The 17,970-nt window shown below is 40.6% G+C and overlaps 1 protein-coding gene across 7 annotated transcripts in view; it reads left to right on the top strand.

Moving 5' to 3' along the window:
- The first annotated feature begins 3,708 nt into the window (after positions 1–3,708).
- The window catches only part of LOC129816461 (leucine-rich repeat flightless-interacting protein 2-like), an 81,058-nt gene continuing 66,796 nt past the window's right edge, over positions 3,709–17,970 (top strand). For 2 of the 7 annotated variants that reach the window (XM_055870984.1, XM_055870979.1), the window contains exon 1: positions 3,710–4,402. In XM_055870984.1, the coding sequence (XP_055726959.1) occupies positions 4,313–4,402 (90 nt within the window). In that variant the 5' untranslated portion in view covers positions 3,710–4,312. Of the gene's footprint in view, positions 4,403–17,970 lie in introns of all 7 variants that reach the window. The other 5 variants (XM_055870982.1, XM_055870981.1, XM_055870978.1 and 2 more) reach the window with 4 other exon arrangements.

Genomic DNA, 17,970 nt, shown 5'->3' with positions numbered 1-17,970 from the left:
AATCAAAGGGCTAACCAGACCCCTCTTTTACGCTGCTGCTACTCTCTGTTTATTATCTATGCATAGTCACTTTAACTAAACCTACATGTACATATTTCCTCAATGACCTCGACTAACCGATGCCCCCGCACATTGACTCTGTACCGGTACCCCCTGTATATAGACTCGCTATTGCTATTGTACTCCTGCTGTTTAAATATGTTACTTTTATTTTTTTTAATTACTTATGTTTTTTACTTAACACTTTTTTTCTTAACTTCTTAAAGCATTGTTGGTTAAGGGCTTGTAAGTAAGCATTTCACTGGCTTATGTGACAAATAGTATTTGATATGATTTGATTGTCCTGGCATGGTTTTGAGGCGTGTTCAGAAATCTTGTGCTCATAAATGTGCAGTGTCAAAGGACACATTGATAATGAATAACGTTGATTTCATAGCTTTTATTGGTAAGGTTATCAATACGACTCGGGTTGTGGAAAGCAGAAATGCCAGGCTGAAGGTTATTGTGGAGATGGTAAAAGAGATATTGGGGGTATCAGATGTTACTGTTGAAATGGTTGTTGACATGCTGAACAATCCTAAAGATAGAGTGTTTCAGCATGATATAAAGTTTAATGGGGTTGGGGAGGGTGTGGTAGAAGTTAGGGATTTATTTGGTTTGGAACTTTATTTTCATGGTGGTACTGAATTGGGCAGATCATGATTGATCATACATTCCAGCACAGTAGGTGACAGCATGCACTTTAAACGTTTGTTTGCGGACCGTCATGATATCATAGAAGAAGTGTCCAGTAGTGGCAGCCTGATATTTTGAGTATTTAGGCAGTGTGCCCATATCTCCAGGATCCATTCTCCTCCTCCCTGGGCACGCCCTCAACTGGTTGCACTTGTTGTAATTATTGCGAAACTATCATTGGATGGTGTGTTGTACGAGCTACAGTGCTGAAGATAATTTTGAATGTGTGTGTGGCGCACTCCATTATTTATTGATTGAATGGTGATAACATTGCTGGTTCTTGTTGCTGCAGTAAATAAAACAAGCTTTGTATTGCAATATCTTTCTTGTTATTTCCATGCTCCACCCTAGCCAACCGGCGCAATTATTCCTTTTACAGCAGTTGTCATCTTACTTCCGACTTCAACGTGCTCAGCCGCCAATACACTCGTGTCCAACATGGATCGGCTCTCCCATAAACCAGTCTATATTCAGGCTGCAAAGGCATCGGTTTCCTCCTTAACTCGATTTAAAGGAAAATTCCACCCTAAAACTATATTTTGGTATTTGTTTCATTAGTCCATTGTTAATACAGTCCCAAAATATTTTGCATGTCAGCATCGTATGATACAAAATGCATCATACCGCCTGCATTTTGTGAGTTATCTTAACTTGATTGCTGACATGCAAAAAGTTTTTGTTTTATTAAGATAGTACAGCATATTTCCCCCCCTTTCTTTTTCCACCGATGAGACAGGAAACCGACGCCTTTGCAAGCCAGAATGGAGGGTGTTTTAAGTACTAGCCGGTCCATGACAGACATGAGGGTATTGCTGGCTGAGCAGTTAAAGTCGGCTCTAAGATGACAAACGACATAAAAAGAAAAATTTTGGGGCCTGTTAGGCAAGCTCCACCCCTGATGTTTCGAACCTGTGTTTTCTTAAAGGGAAATGTCACTGCTGCTCTTTCACTGTACATGAACGTGTGTCTTAAAATTGAGAATTTCCTCATTACACGCAAATACAAGCGTGTCTGCATCTCACCAGGCCATCTACATTTCCTGGATGTAAGCAAACTGTACAAGCAAGCACATGCTGCTCGGGTAACATTTAATCAGTTACCTTACTAAGGAGTAATATATATATAGACTTTAACCTTTGCCAAATGTTCTAAACAGTGCTTTGTTCAGTGCAAGGGTGAATTGACTTAATGCATACCAGCATTTCAGAGTCGCAGTTCCCTAACGGAAATATGCAAATAATGCTAGAACACAGCAATAGGATCTCCCTAGCTCGTGATTGGCTCTGCCCACCTCCTTGCTTATTCTGCCCATTGATTCATTTGCTCCTGTTGGAAACGACAGGCTGTGGTCTATCTTGGGTTAGTTATCTTTGGTTTAGTTGTATTCAGTTATTTATTAAAGGACTTCGTTAAACAAGGTAATGTAGGGGCTACACCTTCTCCCTATCACAATTGGAAAATCAAAACCAGTACACCATAAAAATGACTTTTTTGTTTTATTGCTAAACGTTTTTGAATGGTCAACCCTGTGGTCTCCCTAGTCCAGATATCTCTCAGGTTCCTTGCAAGACATGTGACTAACACCAGAGGGAGTCATTGCTTATAGACCAAGTAGATTGATAATTTTTTGAAAGGTTTCCAAGTTTGAGGACACCCAGGGCAGTAACGTTAGCTAGGTTTCCATTCAATTGGCGACAGATTTTTAATGCGAATATTGAAAAATTCGCATTAATGTGAATTCTCACCAGTGGTGTTTCAGCCTAACTCATTTATTGCGGATACAAATCAGTGCGTGCACACATTAATGTGAATTTTCTCACCAGTGGTGTTTCAGCCTAACTCATTTATTGCGGATACAAATCAGTGCGTGCACACAAAATGTAGTTTTTCGGATAAGTGTACCAAATAAAATGTTTTTAAAAAATCGCATTTTCAACTACGGATAGCTCTATCAAACAGCTCGCAAATAGAGTAAGTACAGTGCAGGTAGGCTGTGCAGGTAGTTTAGTCTACATTATGAGATTATTTTGGATAAGAGCAAGAATATTTTTATTTGTCAAACGGTAGTCAGCATCGATCATTGTCACCCAAATAAGACCCTCGATATTTATTGGAAAGGAGCATCTCAAGCTCATCATTGTGCACTTTCACCCTCTGTGACGTTCATCATAATTGATTTCATCTCTAGCCTAATAAACGGCATGGTTTACCGAGTCGTAGTAGGATGACCGTACACCATATCATCACCGTGACTCCCAAGTTTACTTCGATATGTTATCAATATTTGCGTAAAAAGCGTTTCCACCGGAATTTCTTGAACAATTAATCTTACCAACACAAAAAGATCCCTCCATGTCGAACGAACAAATTATACATTTGTACCGAAACTTCCTCTTTCCGTCGCAGCTGTCATTTTTTTTATATATAGGTATGACAAAAAGGCATGATGGGTATTATTATTATGGTCATAAAACTGGGTGAAACGTGGTTAATGTTCCGGGGTCCAATAACTTTAACTACACTTCTCAATATGTTATTGTCTGGGTATTATCACGTCTATGATCAAGTCAATGAGTTTATCGGACTTCCTATAGTGAACACGGATCAACAATTAGGCAACAGTTTGGCTTATGGAGCAACAACCATGACTCAATAGAATTTAAATTACCACAATATTACCAACCATATTTGGTAGTTTATTGCTAGTCTACAATCTGAATATGCTACTACTTGGAAAGTACATGATATAATTCCAAGAAAATACAAATACCCCAATCACGTTGAGATACTTCATAGGAACTTACTTGAATGAACATGGAGGGAAAGGGTAATATTCCACAGAACATATATTATGGCCACTTTTTTAACATATGTGGATCAAATATGATATTGTTGTGAAATATGCATATCCATTTGTCATAGTCTACGCCTTTAAGAAGTAACCTACAAGATAAGGTTTCTGTTTTTAGCTCTCACCACTCATCATTAAAAATAGCGAAGAGGGTGTGAGAGAGTGCGGTAGCAACATAGCCCTCAATGGCAATTTGGTCGCTGGAGAAGGCTGCATGAGCCCCGGAATATGTATTTCGCTCATGTCCTCATCCGGGACCGACTCAACTTTAGGATACTTTGACAGCATCGTGGCTCCTTCCAAGCGTGTTCACCAAGTTTTTATTTTTTTTTAGATTGTATTTTTATGTAATCGTTTTTCTTACATAGGCTATACAATCATTTTGATTCCATATCTGAATAGATGTATTGCCAGTCAACGTAGCTTTATGAAGCACTCAACTATTTGGGAATTGCTCTGGGAAGAACAGGTGTTAAAAATCTGCGGATTCAATACAAACATTTGTTACAAAGTTGCAATTTAGCGTTTGGATAGAAACAACACAGGAAGAGATCTTGAAGACGGATGTAACTCCATGACCAATGTCGCGCGCGGTAACGAATTTATGATTTGACAAATGTTGCTCCCAACACTGTGACAGTAGTATTTTCCTCGACGTGCTTTGGATTTGTCTTCTACGTTCAACGAATTGGACCAGTAGCCTAATTATCGGGCAGAAACCAAGACATGGGGACTCAGGGCACCGGACGAAAAAGAAATCCCAATAAGGACAGGTCGACGGCCGAGGATGATGCCCTTAATCTCATATCAAGAGAGGTACGTATTTTAGATGAGAACAATACGAAAGGTACTTTGCACATCCATTCAACTTCCACTACTCGGTATTTCTATAATTTCACCCTCATTTTGTTCCCTTCCTTTCTCCCAGCGGCAGGAATATACATTTTTGACACAATGAGCGCACGAGGAAATAAAGTATAGACCACACTGGACCCCAAAAGTGAAAATGTACTCCTCATATTAGTTTGCTTTTCTCTAGCAGTCTAGCCAAATTATTGCTTTGTAAATCTACATTTCATTGTTGCTTTGGTTGCAAATGTAAATGGTGCCTGTCCAGTGCCAAACACGTGCCCAACATAAAGAACAAATTGCGTGTCAATGACATTCATTGCCTAACTCACTGTATAGTTTTAATCGTACTTTATGTGCACAAAAGCACTGATGTATAAATTCCCCTTGATGAATGTAGACTAGGCTACATGTTCTTGGAGCAGGTGGCAATGATCACCCTTATCCTATTTGTGGCCATGTAGCACTAACTTCTTATTTCACTTTCATTTTGCATTACATGTGCTAACCTGCAAGAATCCATTCCCAGTATGGTTTAGTCTTGGCAGCAGTGATATGCTGTTGGTTCTCTGACAGGTGCTGAAGTCGTGCCTTACTCATGTTGTGACTGGCGCACTCACTCTTCCTGGTGGACCCGCACTTCCTGTCTCTTTGTGTTAAATTCAAAAGAAACTGGTGATCTTGATGCTTCACAGATTAAACCCTGATGAAGGCATATTGAGACCAAATCGTTTGTAATAGATCCATTATATCTGTGGAGCATCAAGATCTCCAATGTGCTGGATTTTCTCTTCAATTTAGCAGTACAGTTTCTCCATGCACTGTAATACGATAGGTGTGTGATCTATAGGCCTAGGTTTTTTTTAATCAGTCCCTTTTGTCATACCTCAACTCTTTGTTTATTTTAAATGTACATTTTAATTCTTAAAGACATGCTCCGGGACTTTGGCGAATTGTGTTTAACTATGTCAGTATTTTTAAAACCTCCGGCTTTGGGCTGGATGTGTCAATATGTAGTTCATGCATGCATAATCTATGAGCAGAATGACTGTTTTACCTCAATTAGCCACGAAGTCCGGCAGGTAGCCTAGTGGTTAGAGCGTTGGGCCAGTAACCGAAAGGTTGCTAGATCGAATCCCCGAGCTGACAAGGTAAAAATCTGTCTTTCTGCCCCTGAACAAGGCAGTTAACCCACTGTTCCCCGGTATGCCGTCATTGTAAATAAGAATTTGCTCTTAATATTAAAAAAAATCTCTAGTTTGAAACCGACAGTTTTTTTTGTTGAAAATTTGTGCCACCATTTTGCCTAATGCGATAATTTGGTGATGTACTGCAAGATTGGCCCACAATCTAGCATTACAGTTTCCAACCAATGAGCCACATCCCCGCCCCATTTGAGTGACAGCAAGCAAGATGCATTTGAGTCTTCATTGATGAGAGACAGACTGTAGCTAATGTAGTCTACACATGGATTGTGTAAACAATTGCCATTTTCAACATGTCAGCTGAAGAGGTAAGGTATACAGGGTATGCATATTGCTTTTAGGAACATTGATTTATGAACAGATGTATACTATATATACAAAAGTATGTGGATACCCCCTCAAATTATTGGATTTGGCTGTTTCAGCCACACCCGTTATTGACGCGTACAGCCATGCACTCTCCATAGACAAATATTGGCAGTAGAATGGCCTTACTGAAGAGCTCAGTGACTTTCAACGTGGCACCGTCATAGTTTGTCAAATTTCTGCCCTGCTAGAGCTGCCCCGGTCAACTGTAAGTGCTGTTATTGTGAAGTGGAAACATCTAGGAGCAACAACGGCTCAGCCACGAAGTGGTAGGCCACACAAGCTCACAGAACCCCAGACTGCCAGATGCTGAAGTGGGTACAAATAGTCTGTCCTCGGTTGCAACACTCAATACCAAGCCTCTGGAAGCAACGTTGGCACAAGAACTGTTCGTCGGTATTTTCATGAAATGGATTTCCATGGCTGAGCAGCCGCACACAAGCCTAAGATCACCATGCGCAATACCAAGTGTCAGCTGGAGTGGTGTAAAGCTTGCTGCCATTGGACTCTGGAGCGGTGGTAAATGGCCAGCACATTATGAAACTAGGCCTATAAATCTTTTGTCAAAGTCCATATATGGCACAATGTGGGAAACATCCCATCAACAAAAGATTGCTAGTCCAAATCAAACCTTACCTGATGCCAAGGGCCTTTTGTATGCATGATCATCTGGCATGTCTGCACCCAGCTCCGCAATAGAATATTAGAGTGATTAAAAAAAAAATATATATATATATATATTAAAATGTTTTTAACGTGTTTTAGTTGGCGAGACCAACAACTATGATGTTCCCTGATATGTATTTACCATAAATAGATAGCTAGCGACTTTAGATTTCATTAACCGCCCAACCATTTGATAGATCAGTCTAGTTTTCTCTGACATGAGTATCAATAGCATCCTAGCTACATGTTTGGTACAATTATGGCTGGAAGACCTTCCTCTATGGCTGGCTTGTGTGAGTGAGAGGGCTAGCTACACTACATGACCAAAAGTATGTGGACACCTGCTCGTCAAACATCTCATTCTAAAATCATGGGTGTTAATATGGAGTTGGTCCACCCTTTGCTGCTATAACAGCCTCCACTCTTCTGGGAAGGCTTTCCACTAGATGTTGGAACATTGTTGCGAAGACTTGCTTCCATTCAGCCACAAGCATTAGTTAGGTAAGAGAAACCATACGCTTTATGAGTGCGTTTGCACCGTTTTTGGAAAAATGTTGAATTGTTTATCAATTATCCATTACTAAATAGCCATAAGGATATAGTTCCGCCTTATTTGATTTTATGTGTAATGGACACTGTCCATTTAGCAATATATTGCCAATGGGCCTTTATTCATAGTGTATCTTATCCCTTATACTTACATGTTAATTTCAGCATGTCCATTTTGTAATGTGAAGTCCTTATACATTGGCAATGGACACTGTCCTATTGCAGAATAGCATGATCACACTGGCAATATATCATATCTGTAATGGACACTTTCCAATAGCAATATATTGGCAATACAGTTGAAGTCGGAAGTTTACATACACTTAGGTTGGAGTCATTAAAACTCGTTTTTCAACCACAATTTTTTTGTAAATAAACTATAGTTTTGGCAAGTCGGTTAGGACATCTTCTTTGTGCATGACACAAGAAATTCTTACAACAATTGTTTACGGACAGATTATTTCACTTATAATTCACTGTATCACAGTTCCAGTGGGTCAGAAGTTTACATACACTAAGTTGACTGTGCCTTTTAAACAGCTTGGAAAATTCCAGAAAATGATGTCTTGGCTTTAGAAGCTTCTGATAGGCTGATTTACATAATTTGAGTCAATTGTAGGTGTACTTGTGGATGTATTTTAAGGCCTACCTTCAAACTCAGTGCCTCTTTGCTTGACACCATGGGAAAATCAAAAGAAATCAGCCAAGACCTCAGAAAAAAATTGGAGACCTCCACAATTTTGGTTCATCCTTGGGAGCAATTTTCAAACGCCTGAAGGTACCACGTTCATCTGCACAAACAATAGTACGCAAGTATAAACACCATGGGACCATGCAGCCGTCATACCGTTCAGGAAGGAGACGTGTTGTGTCTCCTAGAGATGAACATACTTTGGTGCGAAAAGTGCAAATCAATCCCAGAACAACAGCAAAGAACCTTGTGAAGATGCTGGAGAAAACGGGTACAAAAGTATCTATATCCACAGTGAAACGAGTCCTATATTGACATAACCTGAAAGGCCGCTCAGCAAGGAAGAAGCCACTGCTCCAAAACCGCCATAAAAAAGCCAGACTACGGTTTGGAACTGCACATGGGGACAAAGATTGTACTTTTTGGAGAAATGTCCTCTGGTCTGATGAAACAAAAATAGAACGGTTTGGCCATAATGACCATCATTATGTTTGGAGGAAAAAGGGGGAGGCTTGCAAGCCAAAGAACACCATCTCAACGGTGAAGCACGGGGGTGGCAGCATCATGTTGTGAGGGTGCTTTGCTGCAGGAGGGACTGGTGCACTTCACAAAATAGATGGCATCATGAGAGGGAAAAGTATGTGGATATATTGAAGCAACATCTCAAGACATCAGTCAGGAAGGTAAAGCTTGGTCACAAATGGGTCTTCCAAATGGACAATGACCCCAAGCATACTTCCAAAGTTGTGGCAAAATGGCTTAAGGACAACAAAGTCAAGGTATTGGAGTGGCCATCACAAAGCCCTGACCTCATTCCTATAGAACATTTGTGGGCAGAACTGAAAAAGCAAGTGCGAGCACGGAGGCTTACAAACCTGACTCAGTTACACCAGCTTTGTCAGGAGGAATGGGCCAAAATTCACCCAACTTATTGTGGAAGGCTACACAAAACGTTTGACCCAAGTTAAACAATTTAAAGGCAATGCTACCAAATACTAATTGAGTGTATGTAAACTTCTGACCCACTGGGAATGTGATGAAAGAAATATAAGCTGAAATCAATCATTCTCTCTCCTATTCTGACATTTCACATTCTTAAAATAAACAAAGTGGTGATCCTAACTGACCAAAAACAGGGAATTAATACTTGGATTAAATGTCAGAATTGTGAAAACTGAGTTAAAATGTATTTGGCTAAGGTGTATGTAAACTTCCGACTTCAACTGTATAACACTGTCCAATTGCAGTAGGAAATGTTGGCAATGGAAAAATAATTATGGCGAATGGACACTGTCCATGTAAATGCCCATTGTAATAAATTGCTATCAGGAATTTTACATGTTGGGCATTTCAGCAATTTAACAATTGTCATGCTTGTTGAAATTGAGACTGCCTAGCAGTGATAGTGGTTCCTCTTCCTTGCTCGTTGGTGTTGATTTCAGCCTGTCCATTTGGTGATGGAAAATCGCTGCTTAAAGATATTGGAAATGGACGGTGTCCATTGACATATGATAAATTGCCAGTGCCAACATTTGCAGTATGAAATATCAAATATTTACCATCACGAATTGGACATGCAGTTAAAGGCCTTAAACTAATACAGTCCACAACTGGGACACTGTACAGTACATGTGCACTCTATCTATGCTGTCCTTAGACTGTTTATGATGATTCTCAGAAATGACACATGCTCTGTCCAATCAATTTATTGCCAGTGGACAAAATGTCCATTAACTGACCTCAACCCAGTTGAGATGGTTTGGGATGAGTTGGACTGCAGAGTGAAGGAAAAGCAGCCAACAAGTGCACAGCATATGTGGGAACTCCTTCAAGACTATTGGAAAAGCATTCCAGGTGAAGCTGGTTGAGAGACTGCCAAGAGTGTGCAAAGGTGCCATCAAGGCAAGTGGTGGCTACTTTGAAGAATCTCAAATATATTTTGATTTAACTTTTTTTTGGTTACTACATGATTCCATGTGTTATTTCATAGTTTTGATGTCTTCACTATTCTACAATGTAGAAAATAGTAAAAAATAAAGAAAAACCCTGGAATCAGTAGGTGTCCAAACTTTTGACTTGTACTGGATAGTGTGTTAACTTTTTGGGGGATTTTCTCTATCTGCACGTGGTCCTGTGTGACAACAAATGTAGTCGTCAGAATGGATCACTATTTAATTAAATATCTCAATTTGTAGCAAACGTCAAAATAATTCACTGTGGGGGATTGATCTTGATCATAAACACCTTTTGGGCCCAATACACCCGGAATTTTTTTTGGGGTGTTTGGCCGTTCTGGCAATCGTAATTTACATAGGCATTCTAGGGCAGACCTGTGCTTTTGGCACCGTTAGGTTGCTACACAGTACTGCCATACCAAGCAAAAAGGCACTAACTAACTCATTTTTAGACAAAATGAGCAATGTAATTTTTGCTACATTAAATACATGCTTAATCAGGTGGACAAGTATCCTGCCGCTATTGTGTTTTGGAGAAAATGGGGGTCATGTTAGCAGTTACTGCATGAAGTTACTGTGAAACCAAGGTAAAACTAAAGCAATTTTTCTCACTTCCACACTATGAGCAGTTTCTGCCTTTTTGCTAGTGACCAACAGAGCTTGACTTCACACTCCAGACTGGGCACTGGGGGCCTGGGTTGCATAGTGAAAGAAGGTTGGCCCAGGACTGCCCAGCGTTATCCAATGAGGTTGCAGGGCAGGCCCAACAACTTAGTGGAAAGCACATGTACACACAGCAGAGCGAGAGCAATGGCGTGGTGCACATGTGACATAGTAGCCCATTTTTGGGGACCACGTTTGGCTCGTGAGCACTACTTTAACACTACTAGCTAAAAAGCATACAAAAGTTTACAGTACCAAAATTCAATGTCTTACACTGAAATAACATGTTGCATTGGCTACATGATTGCATGAATTGTGACGCCTCAGGCCACTAATTTGTGGGGCGAAAGGGCACTGCTTTCACGTTTCAACTATAAACTCGGGGTCTTCGAGACCTTTGTTTGAAGTGTGACGCACGCAGGCTGAATGTAGGCCTTGAAATGCAGTTCCACATGGTGACTTCCTGGGTGTGCCAACACACACTTTTATTTTATAGTTCTAGTTGTTAAACAGTCCTATCATGCTGTAAAAGACAAGCATCTTGAGTCACTGTCTTACATGTGATACAGCTCAGGCAGTTTCAGTAGTACATGTCTAGAGGGTGTACTTTACTTTACCACTATGCTCCCAGGGTAGTAACAGCACTGTTGAATGGGCATCTCACCTCAGACAACTGACTCACTAGTGACTGTTGCTTCATGATTACCTTTGCCAAGTCGGTAGCAGTTGGCTATCTGAATGTTATCATTTTCTGGTATGAAGTTAGTAGATTGCTATTTACTTTACAGTCTGGGGGTATTTGTCTGGGGTTACACTTTCTTGAAGTTTAGTCATTGTTGCTTGCTGTAGACTATGTGCAATGGGGAGAACATGCTGTAGTTGGTGATGTCTGCTGGTAGTTTTTAGGGTTTGATACGTACAATTTAAGGGGCAGTTCCCCACTGCTGCCCTTGCACATTTCCTGAGTGTTTAAAAACACTTTGTCAGTGGACAGTTTCCTGTTGTCATAGAACGGTAGCTTCAGGACTGTAACTGCTATACACAGAGAAATACTGTGCCTTTAAGTGCAGGCTGGGTCGAGTCCCACAATGGCAGCCCTCTGACAGGATGGTATGTCAGTCCTGATGAGCAGACCGATTCTGCAACACAGGCTTTAAAAATAGAAAGGCCCTAAAGATCAGCTGTTACTGCACCCTGCCTTCAGATTGGGTCTGTCGCGGGGGGAGGGGGTCTAATGGCGCATGCCAATAGCTTACTGGTCCACTGGAAATGGCCACTTCATGGAGAAGGCATGGCAAATGACTCTATGGCAATGGAGCCTTTTTAAGTGTAGTCTTCGAGGCATCAGGAGCTTGAGCTGTTGGTGGTTCAACTGTATCTTGTTTCTATACGGGTTGTTGTGCAGAGCAGTATTTGCTTAGGAAAAGTTTAAATGTATGGTTATAATATGTGTATCCTTGACTTAGTATGGACAAGGGAGAGGAGACCACACAGTAGGAAGGAATGTTCTGGCTCAGGAGCTTTGCACACTTGTAATTCTGTACTTTTTGCCAATGTCAAACACTTCAATATAATAATTTAAACAAGGATTTCTGGCACGTCACCATAATGAATCTTGCCAAGGTAAAAGTTCATAGAAAATGTTGAAATGTGTTTAATTCAAAGGTGCATTTGAAAGATGAACCCTGGCACTAACGCTGCCAGGCTGCATCACTCCAACTTTTCACGTTATTCTTATAAACTAACACCAAGAGGCAGTTGATCTGAATTAAACTTCTATTTGTATGCCGTTAATGATAAAGATCTTATGGCTACATCAGAGTTACTAATATTAACCGTTGAAAACGTATCCACACGAACAGTAGGGGTTGGGGGAAACTGCTGTACAGTTACATTTCAGGATACATATTTTGACGACATATCGTTTTGACAATATCGCAATATTATTTTTGCAGTAGTTGGCTGTACCTGCACCAAAGCTCTATTTTATTTTTTTTTCCTTCATAACTTGTTCTCCTTCCTTATTTTTAATAAGCGAGACAAAGCAACATGTTTGGAACATCAAATCGCAAGAAAATCACAGTATCAAGTCACTAAATATAGAATCATGAGAATCACAATGCAGATTGTATCGGCACCTAAGTATCATGATACCAAATCGTGACGTCCCTGGCAAGTCCCCAACCCTAATGAAGTTGGTAAAATGTAATGGATGACAAACAGCGAGCCCGCTATGTGTTCAATACAAGAAACTCAGGAGCATTCTTCAGACCAAAGGGTGGGATATGGAAATGAAAGCAGTATTAAAAATGCAGGCAAAGTGTCCTCACAGTTGAGTCTTTGAATAGTACACAGTGTTGATGATTAAGGAGGCGTTGACTCCGTGGAATTAGAAGATGAATATGGATGTAAAGGGACTTACCTCATACATTCAGTAAACAAAACGGTGACTTGGCACGTGCAGAGAGGGTACAGAGGTGTTACATTAGTTAAGCACAGTGTTTTGTTTGTCAGATGATCCTAAAACATTGATCGATCGCCTTGTCAAGGGAAGCTAGAGGGAAGTTGATAGAAGATGAGTGAATTGCACAGTAGCTCCACTGTCTTCTTTCACCTCAGTTCCATTTGCCCTCCCAGCTATGTTGATTCCCCTAGTGTGGTGTTGGGATGTCAAGTGCTGTGATAAGGATGGCAGGCCTGGAACTCAGCCTGTGGGAAGTTTGCATGAATGTACTGGTAAGAGTCCACCACAGTGTGCTGGGATCACCTCATGTTTAATGTAGGCTATTCCGTGTTAATGTCTGCAGTAAACAAATTTCTTGATGCATTGTCAGCCTGTAAATCCTACATAGCAACCTTGGTTAGACATCAAATGCTAGCCTAATTTGATTTGTTTCCAGTGTTACGACGCTGAATTGAATGCCCTAGTTGAGGGATTATAGCAAAAGTTAAAATTAGTCACATTGTGACCTTGTTTTTAAGCTGTCTGTATATGTGTCCTACATTCTGAAGTTGGAGTTAAATAGTGAAAAGTGTGAACACGAAAGCATGTATTTTGAATACTTGTCCTCTTACTGTTTGAGGATATGACTGGATTATGTCTGTGGAAGGTGAACGCTTCACAGTAGTGGAGGTTGATTGACTGCAGCAGTCCCCACACTCTACTGGGATGTCTTTCTCAGTGATGGTGAGGGAAGATGACACCATTCAAACCCAGAGAAGGGTTCAAGTAAGTTCCCGTTCGTCCTGCTGCACCTGCCTGACACTTTCGAAAGCGGCATGTCTCGGATTGCACTTTGCTGGATTAGGCTAGCATTCACGACAGCGGTGGACGGGCATCCTCAGGGTAGAGCATCCTCCTGTCTTGCCAAGTACCTCAACTACACAATGATTTAATCCACAGAGTTGAGCGCAGACTAGAGTTTTTATTTTTTAAATTAACCTCCATCTCTGAGTCCCTATGCAGTCGATACTTTAACAATTTCAATTCTTAAAACCATACCATGTACCAGTGGAGGCTCCTCAGAGGAGGAAGGGGAGGACCATCCTCAGTGAATTTCAGAAAAATAAATTGTGAAACAATAATAAAGGTGTCCTTTTCAGATAAAACTATACTAAATATATTCACATGTCACCAAATAATTGATTAAAACACATTGTCTACAGTAGCCTCAACAGCACTCTCTGGGGTAGCACCATGGTGTAGCCAGAGGACAGCTAGTTTCCGTCATCCTCTGGGCACATTGACTTCAGGACAAAACCTAGGAGGCTCATTGTTGGACTTATGCAGTAATTATGACAACTTCTGGAGCAATTTTCCCAACCTATCAGAACTCTAGCAGTATGAACTGCCAACCCAGTCAAAGGATCTGAAAATGAATCTAGTACTGAAAGCATAAGCTTCAGCTAGCTAGCGCAGCAGTGCATAACATGTGGTGAGTAGTTGACTCAGAGAGAGACAATGGTTAAACAAATGTCTTCCAAAATGAAGAAGTATGAGCAAGAGAGCTAGCTGTATTTCTTTTCACTTACCTAGCTAGTGAATGCAGCTAGCTAGTTTAGCTTGCTCAAACAGAGAGGGATGCTATGATAGCTAGCTGGCTATGGCTATCAACAGCTGGGACTTTTCCAAGTCAAGGTAAGCTTTTGGTTTTATTAATTTATTGCCACCGGGGCCCGCCGGTGTACCTGCTTACTGTACTGCCGGGTTGTAGCGGGTTTATCAATGCATAAGTTCTAGTAGCTAGCTGTTGAAAATAACATTAGCTAATATGGTGACAATGAAGTAGGCTGTGTGTAGAGGTTAGCGGTTATGGTGTGAAGGTTTGGCTTGAAGTTTTTTTTCACCTGGTCACAGACAGCTGTTGTATTGTGGACTGAAGTCCACAAGCGAAGGGAAAAGGTGAGAGGAGGGCACGTAGATGCATGCGAGAAGGAATTATCCAACCAGCAAATCATGCTGTGTGTATGTGGTTGCTATGAAAGTGAACTGTGCGGTCATCAGGAGTGTATTCATTCCGATTCTGTTGAAAAATATTTCGCAAAAGGAAGGGTAAACATATCTGAATTTGTCCAATAGAAACTCTCGTTTGCAACTGTTGCACTAATGATTACACCCTAGATAAGCTAGATGCAGGCAAGAGTGTGCAAGGCGGTCATCGTCCACCCTCATTTTAAATGGCACCGACCGTCACTGCCGTGTACCTATAATTGTCCTCTGTTGCATGCCTTTTCTTTGTTTGCTGAAATCCATACTGTTTCCTCATTGCTGTTGCTCTAAGATGGCAACTCGGCGTAAATGTGCATGTGCCAATTTGAATCTCAACATGGAAACAGTTGCATTTGATTAATGTTTTATTAAAACGTATGGATATCAGCAAGCAAAGGCACTCAACAACAGAGGACAAACATAGGTACACGGTAAGGGTCGAAGAGTTAAAGTTTTGAAGTATCAACTGCATATCGACTCGGGAGTCAGAGGTTCATTTACAAAACTCTCGTCTGCTCAACATCTGTGGATGAAATCCTCTATCAGCGCTGATGGCTGTCGAGGATTCTGTTGACGTCGGTGTGTTTTGTCTCACTGCAGTCGGGAGACAAAGTAAGTGGCAGATTAAGTTGCCTTGTCAACGTTCGGTGACAGACCAAGGGGAGTGGAGAATCAAGTGTTTAGATTAGTCTGGTACCCTGAAGTTAGGAGGGGCACAACCCACGTCTTTAAAAAATGTCACTGTCATCAATGGGACAGGCCAGATAATTGGCACATTTGAAAGTCCTACGCACACGTGTGTACGCAATCACGCACAAACCTAAACGCACAGATAAATGCAGAGATTAATTTTAAAACTGCATATACACAGACATCTAGGCTACATTGTGTCATAGACACAAATGCATGCATGCACCAGTTACCAGTAGGCCATGTTTCTAAACTACTTTTTTAATTTTTTTTAAGTATACCCTTTTTTATGGAGCAATGAGCTGTCATTTCACTCCTGTTTCAACTTCAGCATTTCCAAATCCATTAGCTCAGCTAAAAAGTATGCCAAAATAAAGAAGCAAACTGAGGTTTACACAAACATGGAGATGTAAACATTAATTCTCTAAATATTTCTTCATGTTTAGACATGGACGAGTGGGTTCAGTTAGCCTAGCCTGCTCTGACCCTCAAAGGGAAGTTTCCATAAAAGGATGTTGAGGCACTGTGCTTTTGCTTCCTCTTGATGACATCACACACAGGGCCCGTAGAGATAGTTATCACAAATGCCTTCCTGTTTATTCACTTCGAAACCCAGGGAGCACTGTTGATTGGTTGGTAAGAAGGAAGAAATGGCATGTCAAGAATTAAGTGGGGGAGGGTGGGTAAGTTGAGCCAAAGGAGTAAATTGAGCCACCCTTGTTTCAAAGAAATCTTACACAAAATTAGCTTAGCAAATATTTAGGAGGATGAGGTAATTTCATGGAGTCTGTGGTTTCTTCTTCACATGGAAAAGTGGCAAGCAATTTGGGTACACATGACAGATCATTACGCAGGTTGGCAGATTGCCATGTCTCATTTTCGATTAATTGAAAATGATACTTTTTTCAAAGTATCTGTCTTTTTCAAACAAGCATTGCAGAGCTGGCTACAATTTAAATTCCATCCCCCTGAAAAGATAGAACAAATATTACAACAAATATTATGGCTGAACTCAAATGTGCTGTTTGATAAAATACTTGTATTTATGGGAAATATGTTTGAAAAGGGTTTTTTGTTCTTAAATGATATTGTAAATTGGAATGGTAGAGTTATGTCCTTCATGGAGTTATCATAATTGTACGGAAAGGTCTGCTCAATCCAAGAGTACAACCAATTCATTACAGAAATACTCAGGCAGGTCGCAGCGGGAGGAGGTAGGGAACTGGTCTGTCTGCCCAATATAAAAGATCAAAACTGGCGGAGGAATAAAAATGGCATAAATAAGACCGTATACCAGTTTAATTTGAGGACCAGGATGTAGACAACTGTGCCATAGTTGGGAAGAGATTTTTGATGTACCGATTCCATGGTACGAGTTGATATATAAAACAATGCAAGATTCAAGACATTATGCTTTTCAGCTAAAATTATTATATAGAATTTTTGCCACCAACAAAATGTTAAATATTTGCTGCATAAAATCATCGAAGCTCTGCAGATTTTGTTGTGAGGATACAGAATCAATAGACCATTTATTTTGGTATTGCCCTCAGGTAGCCTGGTTCTGGTCTCAGGTTCAGGAATGGCTGAAAATGCAGTAAAAGTATCTATCTTCAACTCGCAATCTATGGATTCTATTCGATTTAGATTGAAATTGTACGTTAAACATCACAGCATAGTTGAAAGATATGTGTTGCGTAGAAACCTGAAGTGGGTGGCCAGCAGTGCTAGATGGGATGGGCTGAGTGTTGGTAGGTGGATTTGGAGACAAGTGGCTTGCTGTGTGGGTGATAGAATGATGGTCAAAGATAAAAGTCAAAATAAAACATAATTAAAAAGTACATTTGAATGACACCGAGGGGCAGTGTTTTTACAACTAATGCCGGTTTGCCTGAGGCTGATGCCGTGCAGGTGTTTGTACACATGCACATACACACACTCTCATTCAAATATACACATACGAGAACACACACATCCATGTAATAGTGCCAGACATGCACAAAAACATATACATTTGGCATTGCTGTTATGATTTTAGTTGTCCTTGATGTCCTTTGTTTTAAATGTATTTATTATAATTTTTTTGCATTGTTTTATTCTGTCTTTTCCTTTTTTCTCTTCGTTTTTTGTGCACTGGGGGGTTCTTGGGTGTGGGGAATGGAATTCATTGTATTGTTTTTTTCTTCTTGTGGGAGGTCTCGAATGGTTGAGGGACAGCTATTGGGGAACTGTGGAGGGGGGGATCTTGGAGGGTTCGTGTT

Source organism: Salvelinus fontinalis, chromosome 19, assembly GCF_029448725.1.
Source record: "Salvelinus fontinalis isolate EN_2023a chromosome 19, ASM2944872v1, whole genome shotgun sequence".
NCBI classification, from domain to species: domain Eukaryota; kingdom Metazoa; phylum Chordata; class Actinopteri; order Salmoniformes; family Salmonidae; genus Salvelinus; species Salvelinus fontinalis.
The sequence above is the reverse complement of the archived record's forward strand: the minus strand, read 5'-3'. Positions and strand labels throughout refer to the sequence as shown.